Genomic DNA, 14,485 nt, shown 5'->3' on the forward strand with positions numbered 1-14,485 from the left:
GAAGCATTTAATGTGTGATTGTATGGTTCCGTGTGTCCGAGTGTGCCTATCATTGATAACTATTCTCTGGAACTTCATGAAACACTTACTGTCTTCAAATTCACTCTCCTTGTTGAAGGAATGGGGCCCAAATACCCAAACACATTCTTTTCTCCCATAAAATATTTATGTGCTCATATCCTGTAAGTTAACATGAGTTCATGCAAGTATTAAATGATGCAATTAAGCAAGTTGTAGCAAGCGAGCACCAGAAAACATAAAACAAGCAGTGTCAAGTATCAGAGTTCAGAAACACAGTTTAAATGTACTAAGTTACATTCCACTACTGCTCATCTAACTCAGTGACGCTGTAGGATTAACAGCACTACGCACCAAGTCTAAGGAAACTTTATTTAACAAACTGCAAATGAGCAACATCTCTCAGGCCTTTGTAGAAGTTTAGAGTTCAATCAGCATAGACTGTGTTGATATTTATTTTGTCAACAACGGCATATTACCAAAGCACAGAGGTATAACTGGTGGTTATACCTCCTGCACATGCACATCATGTCAGCTACACCCAGTGACTGTTTCGTTTGCTGTGCAAACAGTTAAACCTGAAATTAAAGAGACGTAGGTTGTGCTTTTATTCTTTGGCCACAATAATAATTTTTTCCCCCAAGGCTTTTTAGAACGAAAAAAGGTTTATTTGAATGAAATATCAAACCATTGTGCAAAGACCTACCACCTTCATACACATCAGGAGAAACGACTAGCCAGAGAAAATACAACAGCTGCAGTGAAGCACGAGATTCAACAACGAGGTGATCGAGCTGACAGCGTGTAGCCTTGTTACAGCCGTTTACATCTTTTACTATGCTGAGTGGTAGAAGTGAAGAACAATGTGGTGTTCACCCTTTAACTTCACCCCTGCAAATTATAGAAGTTAGGTAATGAAGGGGAGTCTGGTTTTCCTGGCTGTCAGCCACAGCCATGGATGAAAGTTCAAGGCCGCACTGTGTTTTTAGTGTGTAGTTTAATAGTGTAACTGTGTGACAGGTCTTTACGTTACAGATGCAATTCGAGTGCATTATGGGGGGAAAAAAAAAAGGGAATCTTGACAAAGTGGATGGTAAATTCTTATTTGATCATTCAGGCATTTTTAGTATTTTGTATTTTTATGTGCAGTTACTTTAATCGCACATCAAACATGCTATTTAAATCCATAAAGTTGTCTTCCACTGAAAAACAGAGATGCTTTCATATCTTGAAGTTTATTAGCATTCTTCTAAAGGCCCCAAATATCCAGGGCATGTTTGTCTGCCAAAAATCACCTGCTGCCAGAATATTTGTGTTTCTTTCTTTTTTTGTGAGCAAACAGCTGTACAGACAGTTGCTAAGAACGCACACTGTCAGAGACACTGGATTTCATCTTTTATTTTCAAGTATTTCACATGCATCCACACAAGAATAACACTAACACTGAAAACTGTGGTAAGAAGTCAGGTGTAGTTGGCACACATAATTGGTAGGGCTGGCTTTCCCACACAGCTCCTATAAATCATTTGTACTTGATTTCAGGAAGGTGACCTGTCCATTTCTAGGGCTTATAAAGGCTTCACACATAAAGATACAGACGTTTAACATTAACAGCTTATTATTGTCTACATTTCATCTGCTCAGCTACAGACTACTAGTGAAAAAATTATAACACAAGGCAACTGCGAAACAAGAAATGAAAATGTTGCTGTCAAATTAACTCAAATAAAAAAGTGACACTAATACACAACATAAACACTAAATGTAATTTCCCTAATTTACTCCCAGAATAACAAATGACCTGTGAAATGTTTTATCTTTGGTCACACCAAGTTCCGAGTATTCTCCCTTTTTGATGCTCCGCAGACATGATTCCCTTGTGCATTGGTGAGATTGAATAAAAGAAAAAGCGGTGAGTGTCTTCCATCTCTAAAATTACATGATAAGAAACACAAAGACAAAATATTAAAATCCCAACTCAGTTCGTACCAGGACCGGCTCATCAGTGACCTGCAAATAGAAGCAGAAAGACCGTTACAAATCCTCCTCAGAACAATCTGTATGACTTGCTGTTATGATAACTCCCTCATAAAAGACATACCTGTGGCAGGTGACTGTTAGACCATCTCATACTGGTTGTTGGTGATGTATCGAGACAAGCAGCAGGCCAGGAACATCCCAATGAGCTGAAACCACAGTACACAAATTTCAATCTGTGGCCCAAACTGACATCTGAAAAAAAATTTTCTATGGCTTCCTGAAACCTTAAATTACTTAAAAAACAAAACATAACAAAAAAAACAAAAACAAAACAAGCAACAATTACTTCCTTTGTGTTTTCACAGATTTACTTACATCTTGTATTCATTAGCAAGACGCATGACATCTGCATTAAATTATTCTGTTCTTTTGTCCCATTTTTAGTTTTTTTTTTAAGTCAACGTTTAAATGATTCTCTTTCTTATACTTTGTTAATTCCTGGGTTTTGATATTTTTGTGTGGATGGATGCTGGATAACGTGGCAGCTGTACTGATCTGCTGAGGAGAAGAGAGCTGAATGTAAAAGCAAAGCTGTTCAGTTACCCGTCGATCTGCGTTCCTGCTCTCACTAATGTCCACGAGCTGTGGGCATCGTGGATATAAGAGACAGGAATTAGAAATGCCTCCTGGGACGCCTCCTATGTGAGGTGTTTCAAGCACTTTCAATTGGGAGGAGGCCAGGGGGCAGACCCAGGACATGTTTGACAGATACTGTCTCTCAGCTGGTTTGAGAACACGTCTGTGAGGAGCTGGAGAAGATGTCTGGGTGTCTATGCTTAGACTCCTGCCCCGACAACCAAGGTCAGTGACAAAAAAAAATTACTAGATGAATAATCAGACAATGTTACGGTAATTTAAACATGTTTTCTAACTATTCTTTCCTTATGGCTCATGTTTGAAATAAATGTAAAACATGGGTGATTATAGTGACCCATTTGATTTAGGGGCTGTTTAAACTGGGTATTTAAATGACTTTCATCATTACTGTAGCAATGTTGTTTGTTTACTCAGGTTTTGTGTTGGTTTCTGGAGACTTGGAAAGATTTTACATTTGTCTTAACTGGAAAGCACTTGGGTCAAGTCTACTTAAATAAAAGTGACTTGACTTCTCGTATGACTGGAAAACTGTGGCTATACCGCAGAACCACAAGTTGCACAGTTTTCCACTTATAACCTTCACTTACTCTAAGTCAGAGCTTTGCATGGAGCAGCCACACTAATGCTCAGACAGGCTACAAGTAACTGTAAACATTAACTACACTGTGAGTCACTCTGAAAGAACTAGGAAGATCCTTCTCCACACCTGTGCTACAATGGTGGAAAAGAAGTATACAAAAACTTCAGCATGACAAAGAACCAGTCGATAATATAGCATCTGTGAAAGATGCTTATTAAGTGGAGGTATGAAAAGAATTTGGGGTAATTCCCAAATTTTATGGCTTTATAAATGCTTTAAATATCGATTCACGGGAGACTATGGTGACTGGCTTGATTTCGGGGCTTGTCTCAAGTGGCCACCTTTGGAGCGGCATGTTGCTGCTTTGTGCAAAAATGACCTACAGTGGGGCAAAAAAGTATTTAGTCAGCCACCGATTGTGCAAGTTCCCCCACTTAAAATGATGACAGAGGTCAGTAATTTGCACCAGAGGTACACTTCAACTGTGAGAGACAGAATGTGAAAAAAAAAATCCATGAATCCACATGGTAGGATTTGTAAAGAATTTGTTTGTAAATCAGGGTGGAAAATAAGTATTTGGTCACCTCAAACAAGGAAAATCTCTGGCTCTCACAGACCTGTAACGTCTTCTGTAAGAAGCTTTTCTGTCCCCCACTCGTTACCTGTATGAATGGCACCTGTTTGAACTCATCATCTGTATAAAATACACCTGTCCACAGCCTCAAACAGTCAGACTCCAAACTCCGCCATGGCCAAGACCAAAGAGCTTTCGAAGGACACCAGGAAAAGTATTGTAGACCTGCACCAGACTGGGAAGAGTGAATCTACAATAGGCAAGCAGCTTGGTGTGAAAAAATCAACTGTGGGAGCAATCATCAGAAAATGGAAGACATACAAGACCACTGATAATCTCCCTCGATCTGGGGCTCCACACAAGATCTCATCCCGTGGGGTCAAAATGATCATGAGAACGGTGAGCAAAGATCCCAGAACCACACGGGGGGACCTGGTGAATGACCTGCAGAGAGCTGGGACCAAAGTAACAAAGGTCACCATCAGTAACACACTACAACGGCAGGGAATCAAATCCCGCAGTGCCAGACGTGTTCCGCTGCTGAAGCCAGTGCATGTCCAGGCCCGTCTGAAGTTTGCCAGAGAGCACATGGATGATACAGCAGAGGATTGGGAGAATGTCATGTGGTCAGATGAAACCAAAGTAGAACTTTTTGGTATAAACTCAACTCGTCGTGTTTGGAGGAAGAAGAATACTGAGTTGCATCCCAAGAACACCATGCCTACTGTGAAGCATGGAGGTGGAAACATCATGCTATGGGGCTGTTTTTCTGCCAAGGGGACAGGACGACTGATCCGTGTTAAGGACAGAATGAATGGGGCCATGTATCTGGCCAAGATGGCGCCGCGGATGGTCGCCCTGGTGCTTCAGTGCGTTACTTTTGTTTTGTTTTTGTGCATTTCTTCTGTGTCTGGGGACTCCTCTGGATACTCCTCTGGATACTCGTACACCAGAGAAGAGCTCCTTAACTACAGGACTACAACGCCTGTGGAAGTGCTATTTATGACACTATGTTTGCACTGAAGCACCGCAGCAATTTCCTAATGTTGTAAACCTGCTCAACATTTGGCAATAAACCCCATTCTGATTCTGATTCTGATCGTGAGATTTTGAGCCAAAACCTCCTTCCATCAGTGAGAACTTTGAAGATGAAACGAGGCTGGGTCTTCCAACATGACAATGATCCAAAACACACCGCCCGGGCAACAAAGGAGTGGCTCCGTAAGAAGCATTTGAAAGTCCTGGAGTGGCCTAGCCAGTCGCCAGACCTCAACCCCATAGAAAATCTGTGGCGGGAGTTGAAAGTCCGTGTTGCTCGGCGACAACCCCAAAACATCACTGCTCTCGAGAAGATCTGCATGGAGGAATGGGCCAAAATACCAGCTACTGTGTGTGCAAACCTGGTAAAGACCTATAGTAAACGTTTGACCTCTGTTATTGCCAACAAAGGTTATGTTACAAAGTATTGAGTTGTATTTTTGTTATTGACCAAATACTTATTTTCCACCCTAATTTACGAATAAATTCTTTACAAATCCTACCATGTGGATTCATGGATTTTTTTTTTTCACATTCTGTCTCTCACAGTTGAAGTGTACCTCTGGTGCAAATTACTGACCTCTGTCATCGTTTTAAGTGGGGGAACTTGCACAATCGGTGGCTGACTAAATACTTTTTTGCCCCACTGTACAAGTGATTTTAGCAATGCACACTGGGCAACGTGGCTCAATAAACTTGAGTCTGATATCAGAATGTAGACTGTATGAGGGGAATAACTGCTGAATCAGAGCCAAGATGCACAGCCGCTGTGGCTCTGCTCTAGGTCTCCATGCTACGTCCCCCTTGGTGCAGTCTTGAGAACAGCTGGAGAACACATCACACAAACAAGCTTATGTTGCCACATTTCAACTAGATTTTCTCTCACTGTTGGAAATCATTTCCTGCTGTGTTCCTGTTTGTTGGTTAGTAGAGGTGGGTCACAGCAAAATAAAAATAAAAAAAATTCAAGACAAACCCTCCAGCTGATCTGCCCGTCCTTTTATTTTCATCCTAACGTGGTGAAAACTGAGCTTTTTCATTAATAGAACAGAGAGTAGAAACATCCTGTCTCAAAGTGACGATGAAAAACCTTTTCTTATACTTATTACTTTGAGGCAGACTGCTGCGATTCCTTAGGCTTAAAACATTCCTTTTTGTTAAAGCAGGATCAGGTGAGCCTGAAACATTCCCATAGTCACATTAATACAGTGAGGATTTTTCTCCACTCCTCTTTTCAATCCTGACGTGTTTACATGCCAATACTGCACGTCACAAACTTTTGTCTACTCTCCCACAGTTTGTGTTCTGTCCTCGCCTCTCTGTGGTTGCCTCTCCCCGAGGGTGGTTTTGCTGGGCGTTCTTTCTTCCCACAGTCACCAAGTCCTTGCTCATAGGATAATTTGGTTGTTGGGCTCTCTCTCTAACATTTTAGGGTCTTCACCTTATAATATAAAGTGGCTTGGGGTGACCGCTGTGAATTGGCACTACATAAATCACATTTAACTGAATTAACATAGGTTGGTTATTACTTCAAGAAAAACAATACTAATTGGTTCCTACATCCGGCTTCAATTGTTCAGCTTTTCTTTGGTTTGTAGCCACAAACGGTTTCCATATAACAGAATATTAGACATACCTGAAAGAAGGCAATTCCAAAAGAAATCCCAGCAATTATTCCCAGGTTGTTCTCCATTGTGGTGCTTACCAGCACAAAGCAGCCCTTCACAACAGGAAAAAACAAAAAAAACCCTCAGAATTAAACAAAGTTATATTGAACCAAAACCTTTTACAAATACAGCTGACCATCTTTGAGATGAACTGCTTGTTCCAAACTCACCGTTGTGTACACCACATTCTCAGCCTTGGCAAGATCCTTCAGTGTTTCTGGTGAGCAGTTATCGCTGTCTTTACAGCAGCTGACCGGGATGCCTTTCTCTTGAAAGTACTTTGTATTGTTCCAGTCTGTGTAATTATACACCCCGCAGCAGTGCAACTAAAAGCAAAGAGTCACAACAAAAAAAAAAAAGAAAACAAAGCTATGTTGTGGATTCTCCCTTTGAGAAGACAGTGATGAGAGCAACATGGTTCAAGGAGAGTGCTCCTGTGCGTTCAGTGTTGAGTTGACCTTTAAAATGTTCATATAAACAAGAGCCCTCTGGTGTGTACAGAGAAACATAAAGTCAGATAAATGCAACGCCACTAGGGTGATGGAAAATCTCCCACTTACATTCCTCTGGATGGTGTCCACTGGATTCTTGCTCTCCGTGCCGTTGTACTTTATCACTGCGTTTTTATAGCCGTTGTCCAGTGTGGCTTTGATCTGATGAGTTCAAAATAAAGGCGTCACATACATAACAGAGGGGTTGACTTTGAGTTGTGCTAGCTGAAACCTGACAGAGATAACGGGTATCACAATAGTGGTATTCATCTTTTCGCTGCAGACGCTGCACACGCTCATGTGATTGCACGACTTCACCGTTTGTGATGTTGAACTTGTTTTAACCTGTTTCAAGAAACTTTCACCCATGAAAATAAATGACAAACATTCCCTCAGTGTCATGTTACAGTTTCATTTTGATTCAAGCGTACCAACTGTAAGTTTAACCCACCTCATGTCAAAAAATATTTCCATTTCCTCACCTCATGCCTGAAGATGAAGCCTGAAACTCCAGCCACGAGCTCAGCCAGGAAGACCAAGGTCAAAAACATGGCATACTGAGAAACACAAAAGACAAAAAACAGTCATGCAAGGTTATTTCTGAGACTGGGAATGTTTCCTACTGCTCTTTCACCGACCAGTTTGAGCATCCACGGGCTGCCACGGCATGTGGCGAAGCAGCCGAACAGTCCGAAGATAACGATGATGGCTCCGGTCCCGATGAGGACATATGGCGCGTTGGTGCTCTCCTCAGCAGCCAGGGAGAAATAGGTCTCCAAGCTTACCTTCCCCCACACGCCAACGGCCAGCAGGATCACGCCTGTGACCTGGAGACAACAGAAGAGCGAGTCAGCTCAAGAATCAAAGATCAACAGAGAAACGCAAGGAAGGCTTTTAGGACCTGTGACTGATACGGGTCAAGCCCAACCAGTTACTTAAGAGTGTGGTTAGCATTCAGGAACACAATCATTTCATTTCAATTTATTATGTAGCTCTAGGGAAAATCATAAACAATGAGCAGCTTAATTAAAGAAAGAGAAAGCTAATTAATTTATCTGTGGATCACCAGGGGGGGAAATATCTACTGACTTCAGCTTCCAAAATATAAAGATCTCTTTTTTGTCACATATGATAATAAAACCATTTTTTGGTAATTATAGACACTTAAAAACATTTTAAATCTATTATTCTGCATGTGTATGTACTCTGACAGACTGGTGATCTACCTTGAATCTCACTTTTACTTGAGAACCGTGTCGGTCTGCATCCAGAGAAAACACAATTTCCCTTAGCGACTTCCTTTATTAAATCTGCACTGATCTCAGGGGAGCAAATGTAGATGAGGCAGGGGGTAGATTGTATCTGAGGCAAACAGGATACAGCCTTTCCGTTCACAATACACGCTTAATATGCTGTGGATTATTCATCTACCCGCCTCGCGTGTTTTAGTAAGAACACGCCTGGGATTCGAGCCTCAGTCTGTGATTTAATCTCAATCTCAGCAGCTTTTCCTTTAACGCTCCCCCACACAAGTCATTAGCCTGAGGGGAGGCATCGGCTCAGCCAGGCAGCAGCAATAAATTGTCAGATAAAAGCACAGCCCTGAACTCTGTGTTAGCAGAAGCAGGAGCCTCACAGGGCTGTTTGCTCAGAGCAAAGACTAACACTGAGAACAACTGTAAGCATCTGTTTTCCTCCACAGACAAGCTTGTGTTTGTTTGTTTCGTTTTGTGAAGAAACGTGATTTAAGCGTAAATGGGTCCGGCAACAAGAAATTACTGTTGCGTTTATTTTTGGTTATTAAACTGTGAAAATAATAAAACATGTTATTTCCCAACTGCAGAAATTTAAACCACAAGCTCTAATTTGAAGATATATTCAGTTTTTTTACTCCTGTAAATAACAAAGGGAAGCAGGGTTTCACTGATATATTACCTGAAGATGATAACAGGTGATAATTGCTCTGCTTTTTAAAAATGTGCAAATTAGATCAGGGTTTTTCCTACTTCAAAATAAGCCTGTGTATAGTTAAAGCAACAACATTAAGTAGTTGCATTTACTTGTTCCTGATAAACACGTTTTAACCTGAGTCAGGAAATCAAAGTAAAACCACTTTTGATCAACGTCATCACCCCCCCTGCTGATAAACAGTGCATTTTGCTGTAACTTCTGGCAATCTGATTAGTAAAAAAAATATTTTATGCATAAGTTTATGAAACCCCTATTTAAATGTTTTTAATTATGATCAGATTACATTGTCATTTGGAGTTGCCAACATGTTTCTAATGCAGGAAAGACACTGAAGATCAATTTGATCTGTTTTGGCTGATTAACTCTTCAGACAGTGTGTTAACTGAAAGTTGGGTCATTATATTAAAATGAGGCATTGTAAACAGAATAGTTGATCCTCTGTAGGCCACTATATCAGACTTTTGTGCCCTTTTATTTATTTATTTTTTTAAATTGGCCCACAAAAGTCAGTTAATTTATATACCACTAGTTAAAAACAAACAAACAAAAAAACAAAAACAAGTAAGCTTTGAGCCCCTGTAGGCTCATCCCTGCTGTTATTGTTGCTGGAGACACGCTGACTGCTGTGAGCCTACAGCAAAGTTTAACCAAATATCTGAGAGTCTAAGCTTGCAGTTTGCACACGCACATCTTTAATTAAACACTTACTAATTCAGCTTCGCTGTCACGGTGTAAAACAAACCGGCTTGGATTGGAGAAGCTAAAAACATCACCATCTTTAAAAGTTTGCTTCAAAGGGGAAGTGGCTGGTGGAAACACAGTCACTGGTACAAAAAGAGGAAGTGGCAACAAGTTGCCCAATGCACTTTTTCACTAGCCCCACCAAAAAAAAAAAAAAAAAAAAAAAAAAAAAAAGAAGAAGAAAAAAAAAGGGGGGCCCAAAATAAATTCATTAATAAAAATGAAAAACTGCATTTTTCTTCTAAACATTTGTACTTCCCTAAGGAAAACCATCCAACCACAGCTGCAAATTAGCACTAGATCAAATGAAATAATCTATGTACAAAATTAAATGATTAACTGTGGAGCTTTAAACAGTTTTGTTTAGAGTAAACAAGAAATCTGAAGAGTTATTCTGCACTCCAATCTGGGTTTTATTCCATAAATCATCTCATGTAGTATTCTTGTTGCACGTGTATATAAAAACCCAGCTTCAATGAAATGTCATCTTATCATGATATGAAACTGAGCTGCAATCATCAAATTATCTCTGACATTTTCAGACAAAACCATTAATCATCTACTCATAAAAAAAATAACAGTTTCAGCAAACTGTGTGGAAGAAAAATTACTAGTTGAAGCCGTACATCAAATCCTCTAATCTGAGAAGTATGCAGAGGTTTTGAACAACAGCTGTGCATTAAAAAGAAAAGGGGAACAAAAAACTGAGAACTAGATGAGATGAAATGCTAGGATGAGATGATCACTATATGGCAGCACAGGTTAACAGCAACACAAACTGAGAGTTTTTATTCCCCAGAGTTACTGCAAGACTCTTTTATCAGACATTAATAGCAGTGTACTGATTTATCTGCCAAGGGGTGTAACAAAGGTAACTGATCACAGAGTGATGACGGTCAATCTGCTGTGTAACACCAATTTTACACTGGCTAAAGGCCAAAGGACACTGTGATGAGAGTGTGGCAACAAAAACAAAGTAAACCAACAACATACATCTAATGGCATCGACTACTGCCCAAAATGTTTGCTAGTTCTACTGATGGACTGGTAAATGAGCAAAATAACCACTATAGCCGATTATACAGGCGACCAGGTGCCTTGTCCCACACTTTGTCTGGCTCTAGTTTACACAAGTCACGATATGTTATCTCACAAGAAAAAATGGTCTCAAAGCAGATATATGAATGCATCCCGAATGTTTAGCAGTAATGTGGCACAAGGTCAACAATTTTAACAGTTTAACGGAGAAACGGGAGGAATGCAGTCAAATTAAAAGCCTTCCACAAGTCACCTGGGATCGGGTCACAATATTAATTTCCTCGTAGTTAATTAAACATTAAGTTTAATTAAGTTTCAGTCAGACATAAGATGTAATGTATTTACTTTATTAAATATCCGTTAAAAAAACAAAAACAAACAAAATAAAAAGTGACACTGAGGTTTGAGAAGTGCATTAGTGACTTTATTAGTGTACTTTAACGGCTAACGGCAACTTCCAGGGGTAATAAAGGCGAACACTGGGTGGATTTTTTTCCACAAGTGGTTATTACCGTCGACATAAAACTATCTCTACTCTGACTCGTGGACATTTTTTTCAGAAAATTTAACTTGTGCAGTGATTTCAAGAAACCGTGTCGTGAGCCTCGTTGGCAAAGCCGCTGCTCGGAGCCCATTGTTGCTCCTTCGTTAGCCTGTAGCCCCCTACTCCCCTTCCCTTTTGCAAGTCCGGCGACTCACCCAGAAAATTAGGCTGTAGGATATGAGGAAAGTCTTCAGGCAGGTAATCACTGGCTTCGTCTGAAGCCGGCGAGACGGTGGCGACATGTTGGAGTTTAGTTTTTTAACTGAAAAAAAGAGGAAAAAACTTCACTTCCCAGCGTCCAGAAACGAAGAGAGAAGAAGGGAAAAAAGTTCTGGATCTGAGGAGAGAGGGGGAAGTGTCGTCACTTACCCAGACTCACTTTCCTGGAGGATAAACAGCTCAGCTGGACAGACTAGCGTCAAGTCCGCAACAGCGACAGCGGTAAAACACCACACGCGCAAACAGCTATCAAAATAAAAGCCCAGCTGCGACGGGTTTTTTTTTTTGTTTTTTTTTTTTAAGGGAAACGGTGTCCAACATGCGGTCCGGGGGCAGAATTGGGCCGCCACAGGGTCCCACTCGGACTGTTTGATGTGAAGTCATTTACTGCTTCAGTTTTTCAATACAATTAATTTCTTCTTGTTTTCTGCTGATGTTAGCCTTCCTGCACAGGAGTGATACTGTATGGCAAGCATTTCTAGACCAATACCAGCTGATGGAACCATAAGGAGGTGCAAGAGGTGGGAAATGTTCACAGCTTTTAGTGTTACCAGCTGTTCCTGCGCATGGAGGAGAGGCTGGGTGCTTCCTTTACTTAGTGAGGGACTGGGAGTTAGTGAATGGCTGTTTACCTGTGAGTGATTCTGCCTGTGCAGCAGTAGTTTTCATTTTCCTTGCCAGGATAGACCATTTTTTAGGATTTGTTTCTGTGTTTAGACCCCACATATAGGGGTGGAGGAGTCCTGTCAACAGACCTGTCACCAAGTTATTCTAATGATTGTATGTTTAATCTCTTAATCATTTGTTATCTCATAAGGCCATTTGTTTTTTGTAAAACAGGCTGCAGCATGAGCCCAGAAGCTCATAAATTTAGCAATTCCTGGCTAATTACATCCCATCCCCATAAGAAATGGTTCTGACTTCCAAGAATTGCAGTTGTCCCAGTTTGCTGTGGTATTCATGATTGTGGCTTTTTGGCTGTGCAGGGTTTATAGTGTGATTTTGATCAACTGAGTTATCCACTTGCTGTGTAGCGTTTGGGTCTGAGGCAAATTTGCAAAGTGTCACGGTCCTGGGTCATTTTGACCCAGCATTTTCAGTTCTTATATTCCTTTGTATTATGGTTTGTATTCTGATCCTTTTGTCATGCTTTGTTTATTAGTATTATTCTATGTTTCAGTTATTCTTTGTGAGGGATTAGTTCTTAGGTTGTGTCTCTCGTTTAGTATAAGTTCAGTTCAGTGTCTGTTTCCTGTTTCCCGTTTTATTGTGAAAGGTTGTGCCTCATCTCAGTGTGTCTAGCTCCCGTGTCTCGTTAGCCCAAACCCTCCCAGCTGTGTCTCCCTCCTGTTTTCCATTCCCCGATTACTCCCCTGTGTATATAAGCCCTGTGTTTTCCTGCGTTCCCTGTCGCCTCGTACCCTCAGCTAGCTGTGTGTTCTGCTTCTGTGTTTAATCACCTGCGCCAGTTTAGTATTTCTTTTCCAGTGTTTCCGTCCTGTGTTCAGACTTTTGTTGGTCTTTTGGTGAGTTTAGTTAATACGAGGTTTTTCCCAGCAATAAAGCTGCGCTTAAGTTTAACTTCCGTGTCTGAGTCCTGCATTTTGAGTCCACCACTCCTGCTTGCCTGCCTGCCACACAGCCAATCTTGACACAAAGTGTGGATCACTCATTGAAGGCTGGACCAGAGATTTAATAAGGACTTTTTTTTTAAAATAAACTTAATTCTAAATGTCTTTTTTTGTCTTTAAAGAATCTGTTGAGTGCTTTTCAGCCTCTAAGAACTTGACCAGACCAGGTGTTCAGATTTTACAGAGATGGTGCTGCTTTACATTTTTCACTGATAAATAAGAAATCCCAGTTTTACTATAATACTAGCATATAGATTTTTCTCCTGTTCTGACTGTTCCACAAGTTTACAGACAAGCATGTTTTTTGTTAATTTGTTTGTTTTTCAACTATTTTCCCCGACCCTTGCAGTGCTCAACCTTTTCAACAAAGCTCACATTTATCTTATTTCAAACACCACCGGAAGTTGATTATTTTGTCTTTGGTATATTATGAGTTAAGGTTTGAGATCAGCTACAATTTTACAGTTCAGTAGTCACAGCTTTCTTCTGAGGCCTATAAACTGGATTGGTTTTCTAGGTATGTTCACATGAGTATGACCTTGTTGTAGAAGGACAATGGCTCATTGTTTTTGTCCTGGAATAACTAAGGCATTATTGAAACAAATATACACTTTACTAGAAGCTCAGTATGAAACGATAAATCATTTATTTTGAATCAATAATTTAAAAATTAATCTGAAAATTGTATATCAATCTATGACATCACCAGCCCCCTGAAGACATGGTCCTGCAGTTTGCAAACAGCAGCCAGTATTTTACTGCACATTTAATGTTAAGGGCTTAAAAAGGTGCAGACAGGCTGGTGCAGACTGGAAGAGATTTGCTGGCTTGCAGAACAGAGTGCTATTCAATTATTAATTAATAAGCTATTACACACTATAACACCACTGCTTGCTTCACATTTGTCAGGGCTGCGCTGTGTCCACGTGCTTTTATTTTGACAGTAGCACCGCTACTTCCTGTCTCCTGCAGTCGGTCTTTACAGTCCTTATAATTAGCTTCCTTCTGCTGATGTGGATGTGACACACGCGTCACAGCAGTCAGAGCAGCCTTGTAAATATGCGCTTAGTTGAAGATAAACACAAAGACTGATGCTTTTTTTCGTTCTCCAAATTGAATTTCTACTTGCATCGTGCTCTCCTCGTGCGATTTTCTAAACAAATTACATGTGATGATCCTTTTAAAAAAACAAAGCGTCGCATTAAATAGTGCTACATTTAATTACTACTAGACCGTGAGCTCTTTGTAAGTGTTGTGTATTGTGGGGGGACATATTTGGAGCATTTTGTAAGTTTATTTTGAAAGTAGCCCGTTTCATTAAAACAAAACAAAACGA

General features: G+C 40.4%; 1 protein-coding gene across 2 annotated transcripts; it reads right to left on the minus strand.

Moving 5' to 3' along the window:
- Positions 1–1,401: 1,401 nt before the first annotated feature.
- Positions 1,402–11,772, minus strand: tspan6 (tetraspanin 6). 2 transcript variants are annotated; one of them, XM_082544834.1, is made up of 9 exons: positions 11,669–11,772; positions 11,455–11,561; positions 7,644–7,832; positions 7,488–7,562; positions 7,075–7,167; positions 6,685–6,840; positions 6,484–6,567; positions 2,120–2,204; positions 1,402–2,028 (listed from the first exon to the last, which is right to left on the minus strand). In XM_082544834.1, exons 2-8 carry the CDS (start codon positions 11,539–11,541, stop codon positions 2,136–2,138), a joined length of 753 nt encoding a protein of 250 aa, XP_082400960.1. In that variant the 5' UTR covers positions 11,542–11,561; positions 11,669–11,772; the 3' UTR covers positions 1,402–2,028; positions 2,120–2,135. The 2 variants fall into 2 exon arrangements, with proteins under 2 accessions (XP_082400960.1, XP_082400959.1); XM_082544833.1 differs by lacking the exon at positions 11,669–11,772 and having other exon boundaries at positions 11,455–11,662.
- Between the last annotated feature and the right edge of the window lie 2,713 nt (positions 11,773–14,485).

Source organism: Aulonocara stuartgranti, assembly GCF_965226115.1.
Source record: "Aulonocara stuartgranti genome assembly, chromosome: 2".
NCBI classification, from domain to species: Eukaryota; Metazoa; Chordata; class Actinopteri; order Cichliformes; family Cichlidae; genus Aulonocara; species Aulonocara stuartgranti.

What these genes read in the sequence shown, in the direction of transcription:
- tspan6 (XM_082544834.1), bottom strand. Translation starts at nt 11,541, where the DNA reads ATGTCGCCACCGTCTCGCCGGCTTCAGACGAAGCCAGTGATTACCTGC. An exon ending in GCTTCATCTTCAGGCATGAG is followed by an intron (nt 7,168 to 7,487) that starts GTGAGGAAATGG and finishes TGAACTCATCAG; the next exon opens with ATCAAAGCCACACTGGACAA. An exon ending in TGGACACCATCCAGAGGAAT is followed by an intron (nt 6,841 to 7,074) that starts GTAAGTGGGAGA and finishes CTTTGCTTTTAG; the next exon opens with TTGCACTGCTGCGGGGTGTA.